The 22,915-nt window shown below is 38.9% G+C and overlaps 1 protein-coding gene across 3 annotated transcripts in view; it reads left to right on the forward strand.

The window, feature by feature from the left end:
- The window catches only part of CD1H11orf49 (chromosome D1 C11orf49 homolog), a 199,086-nt gene that overhangs the window by 29,990 nt on the left and 146,181 nt on the right, over nt 1-22,915 (forward strand). For all 3 annotated transcript variants that reach the window (XM_007082131.3, XM_007082130.3, XM_007082133.3), the window contains exon 2: nt 19,339-19,441. In XM_007082131.3, the coding sequence (XP_007082193.2) occupies nt 19,339-19,441 (103 nt within the window). The remainder of the gene's footprint in view (nt 1-19,338; nt 19,442-22,915) is intronic.

A 22,915-nucleotide genomic window follows, 5' to 3' on the forward strand; every position in this document is an offset into this window, starting at 1 on the left:
ACTTACAAGCTGTGTGACCTTGGGCAATTTGCTCATGTGTAAAATGGAGATAATAATCCCTGTCTTATCTGACCCCTAGGCTGGTTGCAAGGTTCAAAGAGATAATGTATGTGAAAGTATTTAGTAAACTTTCAGGGGTGTTAGAAATATTACTGTTCAAGTTATGAAAGCCATTAAGACCTTACCTGTTTGCAGCAATGGTAAGCACATCTCTCCAAATGCTAGGAAAGTATCTGAAACGCTGTGTGCCTTTTTCACATGCACTAACCTAGATCCATGAATAGGCCAGTGAGCATTCTGATTGATACATTAATTTGATCCCTCCATTGATACTTTTGGGAAAATATATAGATGCTTTATGTTAACAGCAGGTTTGTCTGGATACAGCAGAAAAACCTAAAATAATATGGTTTGAACAAGTTAGATTATTTCTCTTTTGTGGAAAAGAGTCCATGACTGGTATGGTATGCTCCAAGGTATAATCAGGGACTCAGGCTTCCATCTTTTTGCTCCAACATCTTAACCAGAGATTCCATCTTTTACCTCACGATCCATGAGTAGTAAATAAGGGACATCTTTCAGCTGAATCAGTTCCATTTAAGTATTATCTAGAAGACCCACACAATACTGTGCTTTTATTTTATAGCTTAATCACATGACTAAAGTCTGGCTACAAAAGAAGCTGAGAAAATATGATTTTTATACCAGTGGCCATGAGCCCAGGTAAAAATTGGAGTATGTTTCTAAAGAGGAAGAGGTAAGCAACTAGCAGTCTTTGTCACAGCCTTATATAAATATATGGATGTCTTCTGTTATAAATTGTCCTCCCCTTTCCTCCCCAGCATATGCATGCACACACACACGTGCATACACGTGCACATGTGTATACACACGCACACGCACACACACACACACACACACACACACCTCTCACATTCACATATACACTGCCTATTTTATTTCCTGGATAAATTAGTCCACTCCAGTGATCCTCTGCCCAGAAGTTCTTTTCTGATGCTGATGCTTGGTGATTAATACCAACTTCAGGAGAGTGGTCAGTTGAGATCAGTAAGCAGAAAGCTCTCTGTTTTTTTTTTTTTTTTTCGGTATAGCCAGTTGGTCAACAGAATAAAGTGACTATATGTGTACTCAGCACTATGCTTGATACTGCAAAAGATCTATACGGGATATAATATAGACTCTTCCTCCTGTGTTTGATCTTAGTAAATGGAGCCATCGTATTCCCAAATGCCCCAGAAGGGAGCCCAGAAATCATCCTAAATTCCCTCTCATCTTTTACTTCTCATAGTCAATCAATTAACAACTTCTGTTGGTTATCCCTCTTTTGTTTTGATCTGTCATTCTTACTGCAACTTCCCTAAGTCAGGTCTTTGTTATTTCTGGCCTGGACCATTTCAACAACTGCTTGAGTTATATCTGTGCCTCTGTACTTGGATCTGTACCTTTCTCCCTCCAGTTCTTCCACAGTGCTGCCAGAGTAATCTTTCAGAAATAGAATTCTGATTGTCACTTTCTTGCTCAAAATCCTTCAGTGGTTTCCCCAAATCTGTGCTCTTTATAAGGCCTTTTGTAATGATGATGGTGTCTAGGCTTATATCTTAGCAGTACTGAACTGTGTTTAGTTTTTCAGATCTGCCATGCAAATATGAAAAATATCTTGGGGCTCCTGGATGGCTCAGTCGGTTGTGTCTGACTTCAGCTCAGGTCATGATCTCACAGTTCGTGAGTTTGAGCCCTGCGTCAGGCTCTGTGCTGACAGCTTGGAGCCTGGACCCTGCTTCGGATTCTGTCTCCCTCTCTCTCTCTGCCCCTCCCTCGCTCATGCTCTGTCTTTCTCAAAAATAAACAAACATTAAAAAAAAATTAAGGGGCACCTGGGTGGCTCAGCTGGTTGAGCATCTCTTGGTTTCAAGCTCAGGTCACGATCTCACGCTTCATGGGTTCGAGCGCCACATAAGGCTCTGCACTGGCAATACTGAGCCTGCTTGGGATTCTCTCTCTCTCCATCTCTCGTTGTCCCTCCCCCACTTGTGCTGTCTCTGTCTCTCTCAAAATAAATTAACTTAACTTTTTAAAAAAATATCTTCATCTTTCTGCATGTGCTGATATGTCTCTATTGAATATCCTCCCTCCACTTGTTCACGTGGCAAATTCTTTCATCTCCTTTCTCAGCTTAAATATTCCTCCTCTGAAACTCTTTATCTAAGGCAACAAAGCAACTCTTTCTCTTTACACTTTTTATATATACCTCCTTTATAACAATTATCATACTATATTATAATCATTAACTTGTGTGTCTGTTGCTCAACAGATGGTAAGCTCCTCAAGGACAAAGACAACACTTAGGTATTAAATAAATAATTATTAGACAAATAAAGCAATGTTTTCAATTGCATTGCAATATAGTTGAAGACATTTACAGATGAAATAAGTGTAACACAGTCAGTATGCTATCAAGTGCTATGTAATAAGTAATAGGAATTCAGAAAAAAAAGAGATCACTGGAAATTGGAGGAACTAGGGAAGGAATCACAGAGATATATCTCCAATAGGGAAAATAGCAAAGTGATTTGCGCAGGAAAAACTAAAAATTCTAGGGACATATTTTTATGTTCAGTAATGTTTGTATAAGGGAATACTTACAATGTCAAAACAAAGTACTACATTAAATTTTTAAAAATATGATATTAAGTAAACAAAAAAGGAAAGAAAAACGAGAAAGGAAAAAAACCCAAGAAAATACAAGGGGTATATTGGTTTAATTTTGAACCTTTTTATCTATACATGTCTTTAGTTCCTTTTACTTTAGTTTTTTTCTCATCTCTGAGGAAATCAAAGTCCCACTGTATAAATGCTTTATTAATACTACTGTAGGGACACCTGGGTAGCTCAGTCAGTTGAGTGCCCGACTCTTGATTTCGGCTTAGGTCATGATCTCATGGTTGTGAGATCAAGCCCCATGTCAGGCTCTGTGCTGAGCATGGAGCCTCCTTGGGATTCCCTCTCTCTCTCTCTCTCTCTCTCTCTCTCTCTCTCTCTCTCTTCCTCTCTCTTCCTCTCTCTTCCTCTCTCTCTCTCTCTTCTCCTCCTCCTCCTCCTCCTCCTCCTCCTCCTCCCCCACCCCTGTTCCCCCATCACACATACACTCTCTCTTAAAATAAATAAATAAGCTTAAAAAATACTACTATATTGCCTATAACAATCTGCATGGTCTCTGGAATATTATTCAGCCATAAAAAAGAATGAAATCTTGCCATATGCAACAACATGGACGGAGCTAGAGAGTATAATACTAAGTGAAACCAGAGAAAAACAAATACCATATGATCTCATGCATATGTGGAGTTTAGGACACAAAACAAACAAGCAAAGGTAAAAAAGAAAGACAGACAGACAGACCAAGAAACAGACAACAAACTGATGCTTACCAGAGGAGAGAGGGGTGGGGAATGGATGATAGGTGATGGGGATTAAAGAGCACCCTTATCATACTGAGCACTGAGCAATATATAGAATTACATAGGATCACTATATTGTACACCTGAGACTAATGTAACACTATGTGTTAACTATACTGAAATTAAAATAAAACCTTAAATAAAATTTAACAAAAGGAAAGATTTTGACTAAGCCTTTCTCAGGAGAAGACATACATATGGCTAATAAACACATGAAAAAGTGCTCAATATTATTATTCACCAAAGAAATGCAAATCAAAGCCATGAGATACTACTTCAAACTAAGATGGGTAAAATACAAAGTTGGGCAATAACAAGTATTGGCAAGAATGTGGAGAAATTACACGCTCATTCGTATCTGGTAGGATTATAGAATGACATAGCCACTTTTGAACACAGTTTGGCGATAAAACATACAGTTACCATATGATCAGCACTTCCACTCCTAGGTATATCCCCATGAGAATTAAAAGGGTCCATGCAAAAATCTGTACACAAATATTCATAGCAGCATTGTTCATAATAGCCAGAAGGTGAATACAATTGATGGATGGATACACAAAAGGTGGCAAACTCAGAATGAAATGTGTTCAGCAAGAAAAAGAATGAAGTATTGACACAAGCTACGATATAGATGAACCTCAAAAATGAGATGCTAAGTGAAAGAAGGCGGTCACAAAAGGCCACGTATTGTATGATTCCATTTATAGGAAATGACCAAAGTAGGCAAATCAGTAGAGACAAAAAAATAGATGAATAGTCTCCAGGGTCTAGGAGAAGAGGGCATAGGAACTGACTGCAAATGGGTACTTATTTTGGAGGGTTGAAGAAATGAAGAAATTAGGTAGTGGGGATGGCTGCACAACTAAAAACTGTTGAATTGTACATGTTAAAAAGGGTGGATTTTATGGTGAGAGAATTATATCTCAATAAAGCTGTTACTAAAAGAATCCACTGGCATGCCTGGCTGCTCAGTCAGTGGAGCGTGAGACTCTTGACCTTGGGGTTGTGAGTTCAAGCCCCACATTGGGGGTAAGAGTTCACTTAATAATAAAAAGAAAGAAAAAAGAAAAGAATCCACATTGTCTCAACCTGCAATCTTTTTAACTGTGCACATTTACAGTATTAATATATGCTTATATATACATACTTAATATACACTATATATACTGTACATGTATACATATGCTTTAACTAGGTCATACATTCAGAGGTTCAAAAAATATATAATGAGACATGCACTGAGAGGAATTCTTCCCACTCTGTCCCAATTTACCCCTTTCTTCCTCTCGTATGCTCTGTAGACAACTGCTTTTATTCAACTAGCTCTTTTATTAAAAAAAAACAAACACACATACTGTATTTATTTTTGAAAGAAAGAGACAGAGTGTGAATGGGGGAGGGGCAGAGAGAGAGGGAGACACAGACTCCGAAGCAGGCCCCAGGCTCTGAGCTGTCAGCACAGAGCCCAACGTGGGGCTCAAACCCACGAAAGCAAGTTCATAACCTGAGCTGAAGTTGGACTTCCAACCGACTGAGCCACCCAGGCGCCCCTAATGTTTACTTATTTTTGAGAGAGAGATAGAGCACAAGCAGAGGAGGGACAGGGAGAGAGGGAGACACAGAATCCGAAACAGGCTCCAGGCTCTGAGCTGTCAGCACAGAGCCCAGCGCAGTGTTCAAACCTGTGAACTGTGAGATCATGAACTGAGCTGAAGTTGGACACTTAACTGACTAAGCCACCCAGGCACCCCTCAACTAGCTCTTTTAAATCTATATGATAGGATTATGTTTTGTTTCTCCTAAGTTTCCAGTATTGCTAAGCCATTTTTTTTTTCTGATATGACCTCTTTCTTTACTTTTTCTAAAATGCACTCTTTTTCTGCCTTTATCATAAAGGCATGTAATAATTTGCCTCGTTTGGCTGTCTCCAAACTAAGGTCTTAGTATAATCCAGTGGTCTGATTATCAGTACTTAGATTATCTTCTAGCCAACCATTATATTAAATAAAGGTAACACTTTCTTTGTAATACTTGTTATCATTTGTCACTTACAGAACAAGACAAAATTTATTTATAACTTTTCCTGGATTATAATTGGTACAAGAGATCTCAACAGACTATCAGTAGGATAAAAGAAGCCAGGATAATATAATTTGACTATTCCATTTGGAAGGTTGGGTTCAGGGACACCTGGGTGACTCTGTAGGTTGAGCGTCTGGCTCTTGGTTTCGGCTCACGTCATGATCTCAAGGTTCATGGGATCGAGCCACATGTCAGACTCTGTGCTGACAGCACGGAGCCTACTTGGGATTCTCTTTCTTCCTCTTCCCCTCTCCCTGCTTGCTCATGCTCTTGGTCTCTCTTTCCCTCTCTCTGCCTCTGCCCCACACACTCTCTCTCTCTCTCTCTCAAAATAAATAAATAAACACTTAAAAAAATTGTTAGAAGGTTGGGTCCATAGTATGAAAAAAAGTATTTGAAAATAATTTAGTTTTGCCATGACTTATTTGCTTGCTTTGTATAAACAAAAACTTTGGCAATGTGGTTATAGATAGAAATATGAAGAACTTCAGAACTGCATTTGAGCAAGCCCAAGTACTTTCCATTGCTGAATCAAGAGTGAAAAGAATGAGGAAGGATTTCAATTTCCTTTTTTTTTTTTTTTTAAGTTCCATTTAAGTAATGTCTCTATCTCATGTGGGGCTCAAACTCATGACCTTGAGATCAAGAGTCACAGGCGCCTCCAACTGAGCCAGCCAGGCATCCCTTCAATTTCTTTATCTATAAAATAATGGGAGTTGAACGGTATGATCTTAAAATCCTTCCACTCCTTAAGCTTGTGCAATTCAGGAGCAGTGGTGAGAATAGTAATGAAGTGATTGGCTACTGGTTCCAAGTTTAGTACGACCAAGAGAGGCCAGTGGGACAATCTGTGGGAGGACGTAAGTGATTTCAAGTCCTAGTGAAGAGGAATAGTGTGTTCAATGGACATGGAGGAGGACAAGGAGTTTTCAGGTCAGGGGATTTGATAGGCCATCATTGTGAAAGAAACCCCACCATGTTCTCCTGGGAAGAGAGATGTGGGTTCTGGGTTCTTCTTCTTTTTTTTTTTTTTTTAACATGTAGGTCACGAACTCTCAGGGGAGCTATAGGTGAACCTTAGGAGGTTCTCAAATGCTCTAAATTATGTAGAACATATTAAATTATATGCATTTTTTCTGTGAGGAAGTATTTGCAGCTTTAAGTAGATTCTTATCATGACCTAACCCCCCCCCCAAAAAAAGCCACTCACTCTTAAAATAATGGGGTGCCTGTGGCTCAGTTGGTTAAGCTTCCAACTTAGGCTCAGGTCATGATCTCATGGGTTATGGGTTCAAGTCCCATGTCGGGCTCTGTGCTGACAGATCAGAGCCTGGAGTCTGCTTCAGATTTTGTGTTTCCCTATCTCTCTGCCCCTCCCCTGCTTTCTCTCTCTCTCTCTCTCTCAAAAAGTAAACATTAAAAAAAAAGAAGAAGAAAATCTAGAAATGAATGATAAAGACTCCTAATGATTAAGACAGAGAAAGAGGGACACTTCAGTGACCCTGCAGTGGGTAAATATGGTCATTGTGATATGGTCAGCTGGGTTTCAATCACAAGACATAGAAGTAAGGGGTGAGGAAAATGAGGAGAATAGAGCAGAATTTGCCATCAGGCAGTTTTGAGTCTTGGCTTGCCATTATTAGCTGGGTGACCTTGGGCAAGCTCATAACCTCTGTAAACCTCGATTTCCTTAGCTGTAAAACGGGGATAGTAAATATCTACCTGAAGTGGTGGTTGTGAAGGTAAAATGAGATAACACAGCTGGAGCACATAGTACAGTACCTCTCCCCTCACAGGTTTTAGATTTTGTATATTTATTTGAAGGCCCTTATTGTCCATTTTATTCTGAAAGACTGGTCCATCTTCAGAGAACCACTCAGTGATCCTCACACTCGAGAAGATCATGTCTTATTAAGTGGTTAGTTTAGAGGTTCTTTCCCATGCAGATTTGCAAGCCGGCTGTGTAAAAAACCCACATTGGAACTTGTTGCCTGGCAGCACGTGTCCCTGAGTGGTAGTACATGGCTTGCATTGTAATGTCATCAGTGCAGGGGCCAGCTGGCTGAACATGTACTGCCACATGGGCTAGGGACTCCATTCCTCAACAAAACAGCAGCCAGCACTAGGGTTAACAGAAAATGACAAACCAGGCATGGATGAGGGAGGCGCCAGCAGAGCAGCGGGATGTCCTTTGATTTGCTTCTGTTATTTGCATGTCTTTCTTGTGATGTCTGTGAAATGTTCAGAATGACAAAGTTTTTAAAAGACCTGCTGACTCCGCCTGAAAAATGTGAAAAACCTCCCGTTTAGAGACCTATTATGTCCAGCTAGCCTGCATTTTCTATATCTTTTTCTTCATTTTTTATTAATGCAAACATTTGCATGAAGACAGAACCTTTGTTTCTTAAAGAGTTCATCTGCCCCTGCTGCTCACTGGCCCTGCCACGCAAGAGCACAACAGAACCTTTGTTATGCTTGCCGCAAAGCTGTTTATGAACGGTGGCTTACTGAGGACTGCTTCCTGTGCTGGGTGCTTCCATTTTGTCTAAAAAGAAAAAAAGAAAATCGTTCTTAGGAGTGAAAAGAATTTGGACTTGCTTTTATTCAAGTCTTGGATGTTGAAATGACAAGCAGCCCCCAAATTTGTGAGGAACTGGTAATTGCATCGAATGCATTTTTTCACTTTACCTTGAACATAATGAGGCTCTTAGTAACAATGGAAGGAACAAGTGCTTTCTCATTGGAATAGAGGGAAGGAACAGTAAAAAGGCAACAGAAGGAGGGGTTGAGAACTGGACAAAAGTGGCTTCCTGTAAGAACCCTAATATTGTAACAGAATGTGTTTTGGTACTTAGTGTTTCCCACCTGGGAGGCACAATCCTGAAATGGTTGAGTTGAATAAAGAATAACACCACAGTGTATAAATAGTGATACAGTTTATGTATTCATTCAGTAAATATTTGAATGACTGGTATGTGGAAGACACTGAATGGTCCTGGGTGTTAAAGGGGATAAAAGATAAATGAGTCATGGTAACTATCAGTCTTTAAGGAGTAGGGAGTCTAACAAAGAAGGTAACACATGTAGAACACAAATAACTCTGTATCAAGGTAGAAAGTGCCATTGGAAATATTTAAAATAGGTGTTTAGGGAGATCAGGAAAAGAAAGATTACTTCTGGATCGGGGAGAATCAGGGAAAGCTTCACGAAAAAGGTGGCAGTTGACTTGAGCTTGGCAGGAAAGGGAGGCTTGGACATGGCAACGTAGCTGAGAGTGATGATGAGTCAAAAATGATGTTGGTCTGGTAAAATAGGTCCCTAAGTATATTTCCATAGGGTACTTTGGTGTTTAGGCTATTAATTTAGATGATATGGTATGCGTTGGCATGAGTTTTCTGTGTAAACTAAATTAGGGCTGGCCTAGCCTATGCTGTTCCATTCACCCTATGACTTTTGTATACTTTGGCCTCAGCCTCTAGAGTCTCTATAAATATCTACAATAGTATCTTTACTTTCATCACAAAAATAGTAACTCAAAGGGATTATTGGGCATTATTACAGCCATATCTCATAAGCAGGGTGTAGACAGAGTTCTGAGTGGGGATTTGACACTTGAGACTCTCATTTGAAAGAGAATCCCTACCTCCATAGGGAGGCAGTATCAAGCAGAAGAGAGAGGATCAGGAATTCTAAGCCCATGAGTTTTCAGCTGCCTTAAATTAGAACTTATTTCTGTACCTTTCTGCCATTAGACTAAATGAGGTCCTTTTATTGTTATATGAGCTATTGTGAGTGCCAGCTAGTTCCTGTGAAATAGTTTGAATGCAAAATGCCAAGAAATTGATAAGTTATTGCATTAGTACCTTGTTGCATCAAAACCACTAATCTGTATACTCATAGTTAATTGCATCCCAAATAAAATTGCTAATAATCTGTAAATGCATGGGTTTCCCCAAAGGCTACAACCTTTGATGACTATACAGCACAATTAATTTTTACCTTGTAACTTAAGAAAAATTTTTTAACGTTCATTCATTTTTTGAGAGACAGTGACAGAGCATGAGGGGGGGAGGGGCGGAGAGAGAGGGAGACACAGAACCGGAAGCAGGCTCCAGGCCCTGGACCGAGAGCACAGAGCCCGATGCGGGGCTCAAACCCATGAACCGTGAGATCGTGACCTGAGCCGAAGTTGGACGCTTAACTGACTAAGCTACCCAGGCGCCCCTCACCTTGTAACTTTAATGCTTCCCTGCCTGACATGACATTCATTATGAGTGGCACTTGATTTACTCCGTGTTTGTCAGTTTATAGGGTTTTATTTAACTTGTGGTTTTATGAATGTTTATGGAGTTGATTTGGTAACAATTCTGCTCTACAAGTAACTGTTTTTGCAAAGCTGTTGTCATGGCAATTATTACGTGGGTTCTTCATGTGTCCCATAGATTGTAACTGTGGGAAACTTAAGTGCCACTTCAGATTTCTCTGATGTTCTCAGTACACTTTGTTATGGTCAGCTGAGTACTTTAAGTTTGGATCTCTGTAAATGCCTCCTTAAATTTTTTTTTTTTTTTTTCTGTAGCTTCTGGCACATGAAATTGACTCCAAACTACTAATTCTGTATTATGAGATTTAGGCTAGAAATACTGAAGCAATAGGATGTAGGTACTTAGCCTTCATTGACATCCCCCAAATATCAAAAATCACCAGTTTTAGGAAGAAGGGAAGAAGGAAGGATTAATGGCTGACTAGAGACTCTTTGAATGTCAAAGCACTCAGCTTTGCACAGCTGTTAACTTGTACAATACCTCTATTGGTTGAGGGAAATAGACCTCAGTTTTCCGTCCTCCACTTTACATAAAGATCTTTAGTGACCTCTTGTTTTCTGGTTGTCACAGGTGATGTTAACATATGTGTGATGTTTTGTTTGCCCCCAGCATGTCTTTTAGTATTTGAGTTTGACCAGCTGTATAGCAGCACTGTGGTGGTTTGGATGCCCAAATACATTTTATTAGTTTTGTGTGTTTTATAATGAACTTTTAATGTGAAAGATCTTTTCTTAATTTGTAGCTCTGTCCTTAGAAAATTCCATTTGACACATGTCATGCTGCATAGATAGATAGCTTTTTAAGGGCTGTGGTATAGTGCAGTCTTGACCACAGGCCTGGATTCAAACCTGTCTCTGCTACTCACTAGACCATTAACCTTTGGGTAAGTTACATATCTGAGTCTTCCGTTTTTCATCTATAAGATGGAGATAAAAGAAAAGTACCCATCTCATAGGTTTGTTGTGAGAATTAAATGAATTAAGAGCCATAAAATGCTTAGAAGGCTGTCTTGCACAGAGAGTTTAATAAATGTTAGCTGTTGTTATTATTATATTCATAGGCTTAACTACCAGTAAGCAAACCCTGTAATGATTAAGAGCTATTAGAGAAGGGAAGCCTCCTGCATTTATATCAAGGATGTTTATCAGGATATTTGTATGCAGTGTGTGATTCACTTACAATTTTTTCTGGGCTCCCAAAGTTAAACTTGACACACAGCTGTTTTATATTTGGAGCTAGTTAACGTTTGAAGAGGCCTGATTTGGGGTTAACACTTTTACTTTATTTTTGTCTATGGTAAATTTTAAATTTCTTTTTATATTATGCTCACTATGTTAATTGTGAATTCATGATTTGATAAGGGACACAGTTACTTAAACTAAAGATCATACTAGAAAAAAAAATAGTTGGAGTAGAGAGGGTCTATCTGAACAATACACAAAGCACAAAAGCCACAGTAAAATACTTTTGACTATATCAACATTTAAAATGTCTGTACAGGGGCGCCTGGGTGGCGCAGTCGGTTAAGCGTCCGACTTCAGCCAGGTCACGATCTCGCGGTCCGTGAGTTCGAGCCCCGCGTCAGGCTCTGGGCTGATGGCTCGGAGCCTGGAGCCTGTTTCCGATTCTGTGTCTCCCTCTCTCTCTGCCCCTCCCCCGTTCATGCTCTGTCTCTCTCTGTCCCAAAAATAAATAAAAAACGTTGAAAAAAAAAATTTAAAATGTCTGTACAATGCAAGATACCACAAATTAAAAGAAAAGCCATAAGATAGATAGATATATATATATATATTTCCAACATATATAGAATTAGAAAAAAAAACTACAAATAAAGGAGAAGAAAGAAGAACCAGAGAGGAAAATGGGCAAAGGATACTAGCAGATTATTCACAGAAGAAGAAATACAAATAAACATGTAAATATGCTTAACTTAATTTGTACTTAAGAAGACTAAAGTTAAAACAAGAGTGAAAAGCTATTTTATAACTGTTAAATTGGCAAAATTACAAAGTCTTGGACCAAGGATAGTGAAAACAGATATTCTCATGGCTGGGAAGAATATAAATTGGAATAACTCTTTGTAAAGCAATTGTATATATGTAAGTAAACATGAAGATGAGGAGTAAGGGGAACCCTTGTGCAATGCTGGTGGGATGATAAACTGGTGCAGCCACTATGGAAAACAGTATAGAGGATCCTCAAAAAATTAAAATAGAACTAGCCTATGATCCAGCAATTCCATTTCTGGGAATATATCCAAAGAAAATGAAAACACTAAGTCAAAAAGATAACTGCACCCCAATGTTCATTGCAACATTATTTACACCAGTTAAGACATGGAAACAGCCTAAATGTCCATCAGTGGATGAGTGGATAAAGAAGTTGTGGTGTATACATATAGTGGAATATTATCCAGCTACAAAAAAAATGAGGAAATCCAACCATTTGTAACAACATGGGCGGATCTTGAAGGTGTTATGTTAAGTGAAATAAGTCAGAGAAAGACAGATACTGTTTGATTTCACTTATATGTGGACTCTAAAGAAAACAACAAACGAAAACTCAAACTCATTGAAGAAGAGATCAGACATGTGGTTGCCAGAAGCAGTGTGGGAGAGGGAATCAGAGGGAGGTGGAGGAGAGGCAGGGTGCAGATTTCTAGTTATAAGATAAATGAGGACTGGGGACGTAATGTATAGCATAATGACTATGGTTACCACTGCTGTATGATACATGGGAAAGTGGTTAAGAGAGTGAATCCTAAGAGTTCTCATCACAAGGAGAAAAATGTTTTTTCTTTTCTTTTTATTGTACCTATGTCATGACTGTTAGCAAAACCTATTGTGATAATCATTTCATAATATATGTAAATCAAACTGTTGCTCTCTATGCTTTAAACTTATAGGATGATGTTTGTCAATTATTTCGTAATAAAACTGGAAAAAAAACCCCACAAAGATATGTGCATTCTGTCACATGCCAATTTCATAGAAAAACTTCCACATATGCACAGGGAACCATGTACAAGAATGTTCAACACAGCAAGATTTGCTATAGTGAAAATATGAAAACAACTTAAATATTTATTAATAGAGAAATATTTGCCATTGAGAAATATTACAAGGGTAAGTTGGTTCCGTATTATTTTATAAATGATCTCCAGACATGGTTGAGTGAAAAAAAAGCAAGGTTCAGAAAAATATGTGTCATTTATTTAAAAACAAAACTAAACCAAGCTCACAAATTATGTATTTTTTAAAGTGTGCATACCAACCTGATAACAACTGTTGTCAATGGGAACAGGGATTGGTTTTTAACTTTTTCTGTACTGTTGGAATCTTTAAAAATAATTACATGTGTAATTAGACATAAACATTAAAAAAAAATAAAGACCATACAAATGCTTTTAAGTGTCTGGTTTACCAATTTAAGCTTCTTTTCTAGTATTTATAATGGATAGCCAGAATTTCTCGATAATACAGTAAAAAATGGGACACTTTGTAGGGTTTTGGATTTTTCTTATTTTGTTTTGCTTTTTGTTTTTGAGAGGTCGTGGGTTATAGTGGAAGAGTACAGGCTTTGGCATGCACACCTAGATCAGCCATTAGTTAAGACTTTAGCAGGTTCCTTAATCTCTCTGAGCTTCAAAAAAGTCTATTACTTACCTCGTTGAGTTGTATAAGGATTACATGTACTGGCTTTCCTCATTTCCCACCTCCTTTGGTCAGAGGAAATTGGTCTAGTGTGGTCTAAGATCAAAGGTGGTCTTGTCTGGGTGATAAAATATGTCACCAGGACATACTGTATCCCTGCATCAGGACATCTGAGTAAAGACGGAGGATGGTAAATAATTAATTTTAGAGGCCTATTAACATTTTAAACGAGTAAGCCATCTATTTGCACTTCACAGGATCAAATCAAATCATGCTAGTGATTTATAAATGATCTTGAACTTGAAGCTTCTAAACAGTTTACATGACAAGTTGTGTGGTTAACAGGGTTACTTTTCTTATCTCAGAGAACAAACGGTCTTAATTTAATTCAACATGTGTGCCAGCCAGCATCTGAATCTCAAGAGGCTTCAAAAACTAAAATGTTTCTCAGGAGGACTCTGGCAAGGGAGGAAAAAGCCAGATTTAAAGTTGAATATATGTATATACTGTGCTTTTCACATATACTGCTGTTGCTTTTATGTGTATCTATTAATATCATATGTAGTAGTTCATGTGAATATTTTCCCAGTGAGACTTGTTTATTCTAGTATAGGGATTCTGTATTAAATAATAATAATAAAATGAGTGGTCTAATTAATGTAGGTGGAAATTCTAGGCCCCTCAAGCAATAATTTCTAAATGAGACCCTTTATTTGATTGCAAAACAAACAAGCTAATACTTTGATGGTATTTATGCTTGGGAAGAGAGTTAAAAAGAAATAGTTCTGGACTTTCCCCATGTAAATTAGAGCCTCTTGAGTAATTAGCAGTTAATAAGTGAATGCTTCCTACAAGTTTAAAGGTTATAGCTGAAATGGGCATATGATTATGTATATTATTATATGTGTAGGGTTTATATAACCCAGGAATCCTTGAAGATAATCTGTAAACATCCTTGGTTGGGCAAACAGAACTTTAAGTGAGTGGGGGTGGCTTTTGTAAGTTGGCCGCTTGGTGGTTTATTAGTGTTGAAAACCTACTGTCTTGGGGCGCCTGGGTGGCTCAGTCGGTTAAGCGTCCGACTTCGGCTCAGGTCACGATCTCACAGTCTGTGAGTTCAAGCCCCGCGTCGGGCTCTGGGCTGATGGCTCAGAGCCTGGAGCCTGCTTCTGATTCTGTGTCTCCCTCTCTCTCTGCCCCTCCCCCATTCATGCTCTGTCTCTCTCTGTCTCAAAAATAAATAAAAACGTTAAAAAAATAAAAAAAATAAAATAAAATAAAAAAAAAAAGAAAACCTACTGTCTTGTGAGTTTTGCAATGGCTGGGAGTGGTACATAGTAACAACTATAGTGCTAACAACAATAATAAAAATAATCGCTAATATTTATTGTGTACTTACTATGTGCCAAGCACTATGCCAAGATTATTACATATTTCATTTAATTCTCACTTTAAGCTTAGGTGAGGTACTATTCCCCAATTTTATAGAAAAGGGCAGAGAGATTAGGTAACTTACTTAAAATCAGAATTAATAAGTGCCAGTGCTAAAAATCAAATCCCAGTCAGCCTGACTTCAGAGTCCATGTTCTTATTAACCATTGCAAAACATTGCTGTGTCATTTTAATCTGTAGAATCTGTATGTAGCAGTATAGACATAATCATTAATGTGTTACTTTTTGTATATACCAAATATTTTCTAAAGAAGTAGTTCGTTATCAGATATATCATTCTGTTTTTTTTTTTTTTAACATTTATTTATTTGAGAGAGAGACAGACAGAGCATGAGCAGGGGAGGGGCAGAGAGAGAGAGGGAGACACAGAATCCAAAGCAGGCTCCAGCCTCTGAGCTGTCAGCACAGAGCCTGACGCAGGGCTTGAACTCACGAACTGCGAGATTATGACCTGAGCCGAAGTCGGACGCTTAACCGACTGAGCCACCCAGGCAGCCCTAGATATATCATTCTTAGAATCATACACATTTTATAGCAGGAATGACTGTGGTATAAAGAGATTAAGCCATCAGCAGGGGGCAAGTAAACAGAACCAAGAAGTTTCTGATCCACAATTGCCTTCCTTTGCAAGGTTCATATAACAATCATACAGTGTTACATATATTTCACTTTGATTTTTCAGTGCAGCACGTTGAAGTTATAAGTGCTTATCTCAGAGAGTGATGGTATCTGAGCAAGACAGGACCTTGGCCTTTGTGTGGATTTCAGAACAATAGAGCCTCATTGGTACATGCTGGAAAACTTAATCCCAGGCATGTTGTAGGAATCACGGCAAAGCAGAAGAGGAAAAGCCAATCTGAAATGTTTTTCTTTTTCCAAGGAGGGCAGCTAAGGTGCCCAGATATCTTTGCCCTCTGGGGATGCAGGTGTGCAGTTTTTATTCTTTAATCATCACATAAATTAAAGCCTATTCCTTTGCATTTAAAAAATAATATAAAACGACACCCTGCATGTTTTATTGCCAGGCAAGAGCTTTGAACTTCTGTCTCATTGAAGTTTGATAAACTGCAAGGATCTTCCAGGGTTGGGTGGTGCACTTAACCACAGAGGGAACTTTGGACTGATAAGAGCTGCAGGTGAAGGAAACCACCGGGGAGTAGCGGTTAGAGAGAGCTCTTCGCTCTTGGCTTGTGAGAAATTCTCTGCACGGAGGAACTTTTCCCTGCCTTTCCTGGCTCTTCTTAAGCTGCTTCCCTTTACCCACAAATAAAAAGAGCACCAGGGCTTTCTGTTTCCACATTGTAAACTAGGAATAGGTGGGGTGAATATTTTGCAGTTCTTTATAAGAAATTTTGAAATTCGATGACAAATTCTGACTTCACACAAATGCTGATTGGCATGCACATACACGCACACACAGACACACACACATGTAAACCACATTTTTCAGATGATTTTGCTATCAACCGATGCACCTGCCTTTGTGCTGTATGTAAAATAAAGATCGTATTTACTCGAAAACGGATTACACAAAATGTTAATGATGAGGCAGTGTGGCGTATTGTTATTGTTATTTTATGTACTATTATTAAAATCTGTAAACATCAGATTTGTAGATGAATGTTAAACAGATATAGGCCTTTTTCTTCTTTCTTTCTTCTTTCATTCTTCCTTCCTTCTTCCCCTCCCTCCTTTCTTCCTCCCCGCCCCCCCACCTTTTTTTGGTGCAAAGTAGTTTTCCAGAAAATCCCCTGCCCCAAACAGGACAAAAGTACTTTGATTCTAACTGCTCTGAAAATATTTCTCACTCAAAAGGCTTTCATATTGACATTTAGTCCCTGAAGCTAAGGAGGCGAAGCAGCAAGATTTTCAACTAAGTAAGAGCTCTTTCATTTTTACCGTCGAATCAAAACCAAAACCAAAATACCCCAATCCTGATTAGCCTTAGGTAGATCTAAGTTAAAAAAAAAAAAAAAAAAGCCTATCTAGTCCAAGGAAGGGATCTTTTTGTAAGACTACGGTAAGTGGGTAGAAAAAGGGAAGGAGAATACAAAGGTGACAGTGTCACTGATTTTAATGTGAGTTTGGCCTTTTTCTTCCCAATTTAATGTGTATATTAAGGTAGAAAACAATGCCAGATATCAGCATGTATTATCTCTTCACTCTCAGTTTTGGCCATTTCTTGGAGAAATCGTTTTCCGGTTGGATGACCTGTTGCCTAAGCACTGATTTTGTTTTCACTTCTTTTTTGGAGGTGGGGGGCGAGGGAATGTTTGCAGTGCTTGATGGTTGTTAGCTTTGGGAAGTGCTCATATTGACAAAATAAGTCACAGAATGTAAACATGTCATTCATCTGGACACTAGGCCCATGCAAACGTGGTGAAACCTTAGGTCACCATGGTCAAATGAAGACTCTCCTGAATACAGCTTTGGTAGGTAAACTTACTTGCTTTATAAGTTTCACTGGACTGCCAGGACTTCAGGAATGTGGGTTTTTTGTTTTGTTTTGTTCTTTTGAGTTTATTTATTTATTTTTTGAGAGAGAGAGAGAGAGAGAGAGAGAGAGAGAGAGCACTTTCACACACACAAGCAGAAAAGGGGCAGAGAGAGACGGAGAGAATCCCAAGCAGTATCCATACTGTCTGTGCAGAGCTCAACGTGGGGCTTAATCTCGTGAACCGTGAGATCATGATCTGAGCCAAAATCAAGAATCAGACACTTGACCGACCGAGCCACCCAGGTGCCCCTTAACTAGAGATTCTTAAACTTCAGGGTACATAAGAAACACCAAGGTACTTGTTAAAAATTACTGGGCTCCTTGAAAAGTACAGCATAGAAAAAAAAAAAAAAAAAAAAAAAAAAAAAAAAGAAAAGTACAGCATAGAGAATGTAGTCAATAATATTGCAGTAACGTTGTATGGTGACTACCCTCACTGTGGTGAGCATTGAGTATATGTAGAAATGTCAAATCACTATGTTGTACACCTGAAACAAACATAACATTGTATGTCAGCTATACTGCAATTAAAAAAAACCAAACTTAAAAAAAAATTACTGGGCTCCAAGTAGAAATTTAAGGTCACTTAGTCTGGTATGGTGTCAGATTACAAATCTGCATTTTAACAGGGTATCTGAGGTGATTTCAGATCACGAAGTTGATTCACCATATTTTGAGAAAGGGTTAAATTATGTTTTTTCCCATACCTTCTTTATCAAGAAGAAAAGAGATGTAGATTAAATAACTATCCAAAATTAGGCTATAAAAGACAGAGCCATGATTCCAACCCAGGTCTGTCTAATTCTAATACATAAGCCCATGATTAATTCACACATTTTCTAGTCACAACAAATGCAGAAAATGTGATTTCTGATAAATTGAGCCACACAGATTTCATGGTCCTAAGGTTAATAACTTATACCATGTGGCATGTGGGTGGCTTAGTTGGTTGAGCATCCAACTCTTGATTTCTGCTCAGGCTGTGATCTCAGCGTCGTGGGATTGAGCCCTCATCAGGTTCTGCATTGAATGTGCCCCTCTCCCCCACTCATGCTTGCTCTCTCTCTCTCAAAAATAAAAATAAAAGTAAACAACAACAACAACAAAGTAACCTTTAAAGCATTACTGAAGTTTTCATTAAATTTCCTTAAACTTTTTCAGGGAACTTTTTTATTATTAAAGAATTGAGTTTTCTTTGCAAGCAGATCATCCATGTTTTGGGCATGGCATCACTACTCCCTGGATTAAGTTTCTGAGACATGCAGAAGTGGAAGAGGGTGGAAAGAGGCAGAAAGAAAAGAATGGTGTTAAATGGTGCTCAAGCTCCTCACTGTCATTAATGTCACTCTCATCACTGAAAAGAATGAAGGGTTGATATTACTACTAATAGCCAAGGGGTGCTTGGGTGGCTCAGTCAGTTAGGCGTCCGACTCTTGATTTCAGCTCAGGTCATGGTCTCGTGGTTGGTGGGTTTGAGCCCCACGTCAGACTGTATTGGCAGTGCAAAGAGAGCCTGCTTGGGATTCTCTTTCTGCCTCTCCCCGTCTCCCTCTCTCTCTCTCTCTCTCTCTCTCTCTCTCTTTCTCAAAATAGATAAATAAACTTAAAAAAATTTTAAAAATACTAATAGCCAATCAGATGGCAATAGGTCACGTTCTACATTGTCTCCCATCCTACCCTGTGAGACCTTAGCTTAGTTAGGGCCAACAAATTTGGTTTGCCTATTCCAGTCTACTTTCTAGGGCAGAGCCAACATCTTGATGGACTTTTATGGCCTCCTAGTAGGACTAGGACGACTCATTTTCTATGTCTCTCACTTTCTCTTTTTATCTTCATTTTTCTTTCAGCCCAGCGACATGTCCTCACGTACATGGAAGATGCAGTGTGCCAACTGCTAGAGAACAAGGAAGATATTAGCCAGTACGGCATTGCCAGGTTCTTCACTGAATAGTAAGTACCTGAGTGCTTTGTCAATAGGGTGAGCCCAGAGAAGGCCCTTGGAAGCGGGCAAGGTACAGGAAGAATAGAGCAGGAAATTGTTGATTATGCAGTGGCAGTGAATGCTTGGTTTTGGCAGGTCGGCTGAGGGCTGCCCAAACATGTTTTGGAATATGCCTTTGGTGCAGCTAGTTTTGTCCAGTGGTTAAGTCTCATGAGTGGTCATGACTATCGTAGCTCAAGAACTAATTGATCAGTTAGATCTGTTTCTTTAGGTCCCTCTTATAATTTTTAACTTTCTCCATTATTCAGAATACTCCGTCTTGATTGCCTGTAGTCAGTGTTCCTTTAGCCTGTGTTTTTTTGTAGCTGGCCTTTCTCATGGAAACGCTTGGGATGGTTTCCCTCTGCAGTTTTCTTCCTACAGGATGCTGTGTCAATCAGCTAATGATTTAAGAGTATTTATAGAGGCAGAAGAGCTTTCATAGTTTATGTCTTTGAAAGGTTGTGTTTCTTTGTAAAGCATGCTTGGAGTGTGTAAAAGTCAAAATGATTACTGCTTTTTTAATATCACAGAACTGTTTTTAGGCTGAAAGAGAATCCATTTTAAATACCTTGGTCTTCATGAAAGGATGTGCTAAAGAAATAGAAAATGTTATTTTTATTTCCAAAATGCCATCACATATTTGTCTAATCATTTGGATTCTCCTTCCCTTTTTTATGGTTTGCTGGGAGTCTTCTAAGGAAGAGTAGCCTCTAACAGGCTTCTATTTCAGAGGAATCATGAGCTCAAGTCCATCCTCCTTGAAAACAGATTTTTTTTCCTTTCTGTGCTCCAGAGCCTCTTTGAAGATCAGACAGCTTTTCTCACAGCCTAACAGCCTGGTTTACTGTTAGGGGAATTCTTGACTCTCCCTAGCTCTTTTGCCAAGATATAGGCCTTTCAAATAAAATCTAGATGTCTTATGGATTGGAATTTCAAGTCCCCAGGAAAAAGAGGCTCTGTAGGCACAGAGCTGGTCCCTTCTCCCAGTCCTCTAAAGGAGGATCAAGAAAGGAATTTTCCTTGTTCCCATGGTGTGGGCTGAAGCAAATGAGGTGGGCAGGGAATAAAGACTGAGATTGAATAGCTTTGCTTGCTCTTACAGAACTGACAAGCCTACGGGTCAAGTTTCTAGGCCATTTAATCTGTACCAGCACTCCTGAGACTTCTTGCCAAGTGAAATATGATTCTTCTGGGGGCAATGCTTCTTCCTGTTTTGTTTTGTTTTGTTTTGTTTTGTTTTTCCCCATTTTACTCTACCTTCCTCCTCACCCCCACCGTCTCCTGTATAAGTCTTTTTCCTGCCACGTTGGTTCCCTGAGGGCAGGCATCATGTCCTCCTCATCTTTGTGTTCCTAGTGCCTGGCATGATGTTTAGCACATAATAGACGGTAGGTGAATATTTGTTGAATACACAGCTGTATCTATATTTTAAGTTATTGCATACTATTTACTCTTATTCTTGATCATAATAAGTAATAAGGACTTTCTCTTGCTTTTTCTCTCTTTTTTGTTGATTCTTTTTTATAAAGCTCTCTATTCTGCCATATAAGAAGCTGTATACCGTACATGTAGCACTCCAAAAGTGAACCCAGCTGGTCTCTATAACTGATACTGAACTCTGTAGAGCAAATAGTAGAGCTTATAACTGTTTCAAAATGCTATCGAATGCTATTAACTATAGCTTTTATCCACCAGTACACTGTTGAAAAATATATTAAGATTTTCCATAGCACTGATAGAAATCTAGCTGCTAAGTAAGCTGTTTCTTGCCCTCAGGAAACTAAAACTTACAAGATGTGTGTGAGTGGCACACACCTGACACTTTTCAGAAATCATATTGGCCCAAGGCAAGTTATTTTGAGAAATGAACTAGCGTCAAAGCTCCAAACTCTTGGGGCACCTGGGTGGCTCAGTTGCTTAAGTGTCTGACTCTTGGTTTCGGCTCAGGTCATGATCTCACAGTTTGTGGGATCAAGCCCCACATTGGGCTCTGTGCTCATAGTATGGGAACTGCTTGGGAATCTCTCTCTCCTCCACTCCCTCTGCCCTTTCGCCTCTCGTGCTCTGTCTCTCAAAATAAATAAATAAACTAAAAACAAAAACGAGCCAAAAAATCTTAAAACCAAAAAACAAACAAACAAAAAACTTGAAAGGTGCAGACATACGATGAAATTGAAGGTGGTATTTGGTAGACAAGGAGACCTGGGTGGTAAAAGCTCCTGATTTTCTTTGATTATGAATTTTATTTATCCAGTGAAAATCCTTCTTCCTTAGGCCTCGGTTTTGTACCAATTCGTAGCAGTATAATGTAGGGAAAAGAGCAGTGCCCTAGGAAGAAGAGTTCCTTATTCTTAACAGTCCTCACTCTATAATCTTGGGCAATTTCTGCAGTTTTCTGGGCTCCAGTTGCCACAGCTATGATATAGGTATAATAAAATCTGTTGTTCTAATAATAATAACAATGTAGCAATTATACACTATAATGAGCAGTTTTTAATGAAACTCGTATTGTGTCTCAGCCACTATAATTCTTGGAAGTAGGTACTATTATTATCACCTCTGTTTTATAGATAAGGAAACCAAGGCTCATAAAGGTTAAAATAGCTTCTTTAAATTCACAAGCTAGTAAGTGACAGAGTTGGGATCACAAACTCGTAAGTGACAGCGTTGGGAATCAAGTCTCGTCTGGAGTATTTCAAAGGCTACTATTCTCTACTGCCTCTAAGTCACTATACTGCCTAACATTGCTAGAGACCTACCCAGATCGTTTTTGGAGGTCTCTTCTAGCTATAGTTTCCAAATTCTTTGAAATTTCCTTTATGAACTATACTCCACAAAGGTTATCACATAACCTTGTCTGTTGACCTTAGCTCATTGCCATTTAAATGTTTAGTATTGGCCTTCTTAGGGGATACAATTGGAACTGGCTCTAAACAATAGGAAGCAGGATTTTTTAGAAAATACGTTAACAGTACACTTCCATCTCTCGGTTTCAAGTTCATACCTTGGGATTTTCGTGCACTTAATGATGGATGATTTACCTATAAACAATGATAAAAGTACTCTTTCAAATTGTTTTTGGAATGCTTTTCTGTTGATTTTCTTCTGTGGGTCTGCTTGTCTTCTCACCTGCGCTGTCTGTCATTCCTCAGTTGGTGGTGTTTTCCAACAAATCCATGATTGTTCCAGCAAATCTGCGTAAGCTGCAAAACACAAGGAGCTAAGCTGTACTGTGTGTGTATGTCTGTAAGACTGTGAGCTCTTTAGATCATATTCCTCTGGACACTCTTGAAAGAAGGATACTAAATCCCAGAGGATTTTCTTTTATGTCGTATGCAACCTCTACCTCTGAATGTTGTCTTTCAACCAGTGGAAGGTAAAAGGAATTAATAGCAAGAGGTGCCACTCTAAGAATAGACCAAGTGTCAGCGTGGGGTCAG

Source organism: Panthera tigris, chromosome D1 (assembly GCF_018350195.1).
Source record: "Panthera tigris isolate Pti1 chromosome D1, P.tigris_Pti1_mat1.1, whole genome shotgun sequence".
NCBI classification, from domain to species: Eukaryota; Metazoa; Chordata; class Mammalia; order Carnivora; family Felidae; genus Panthera; species Panthera tigris.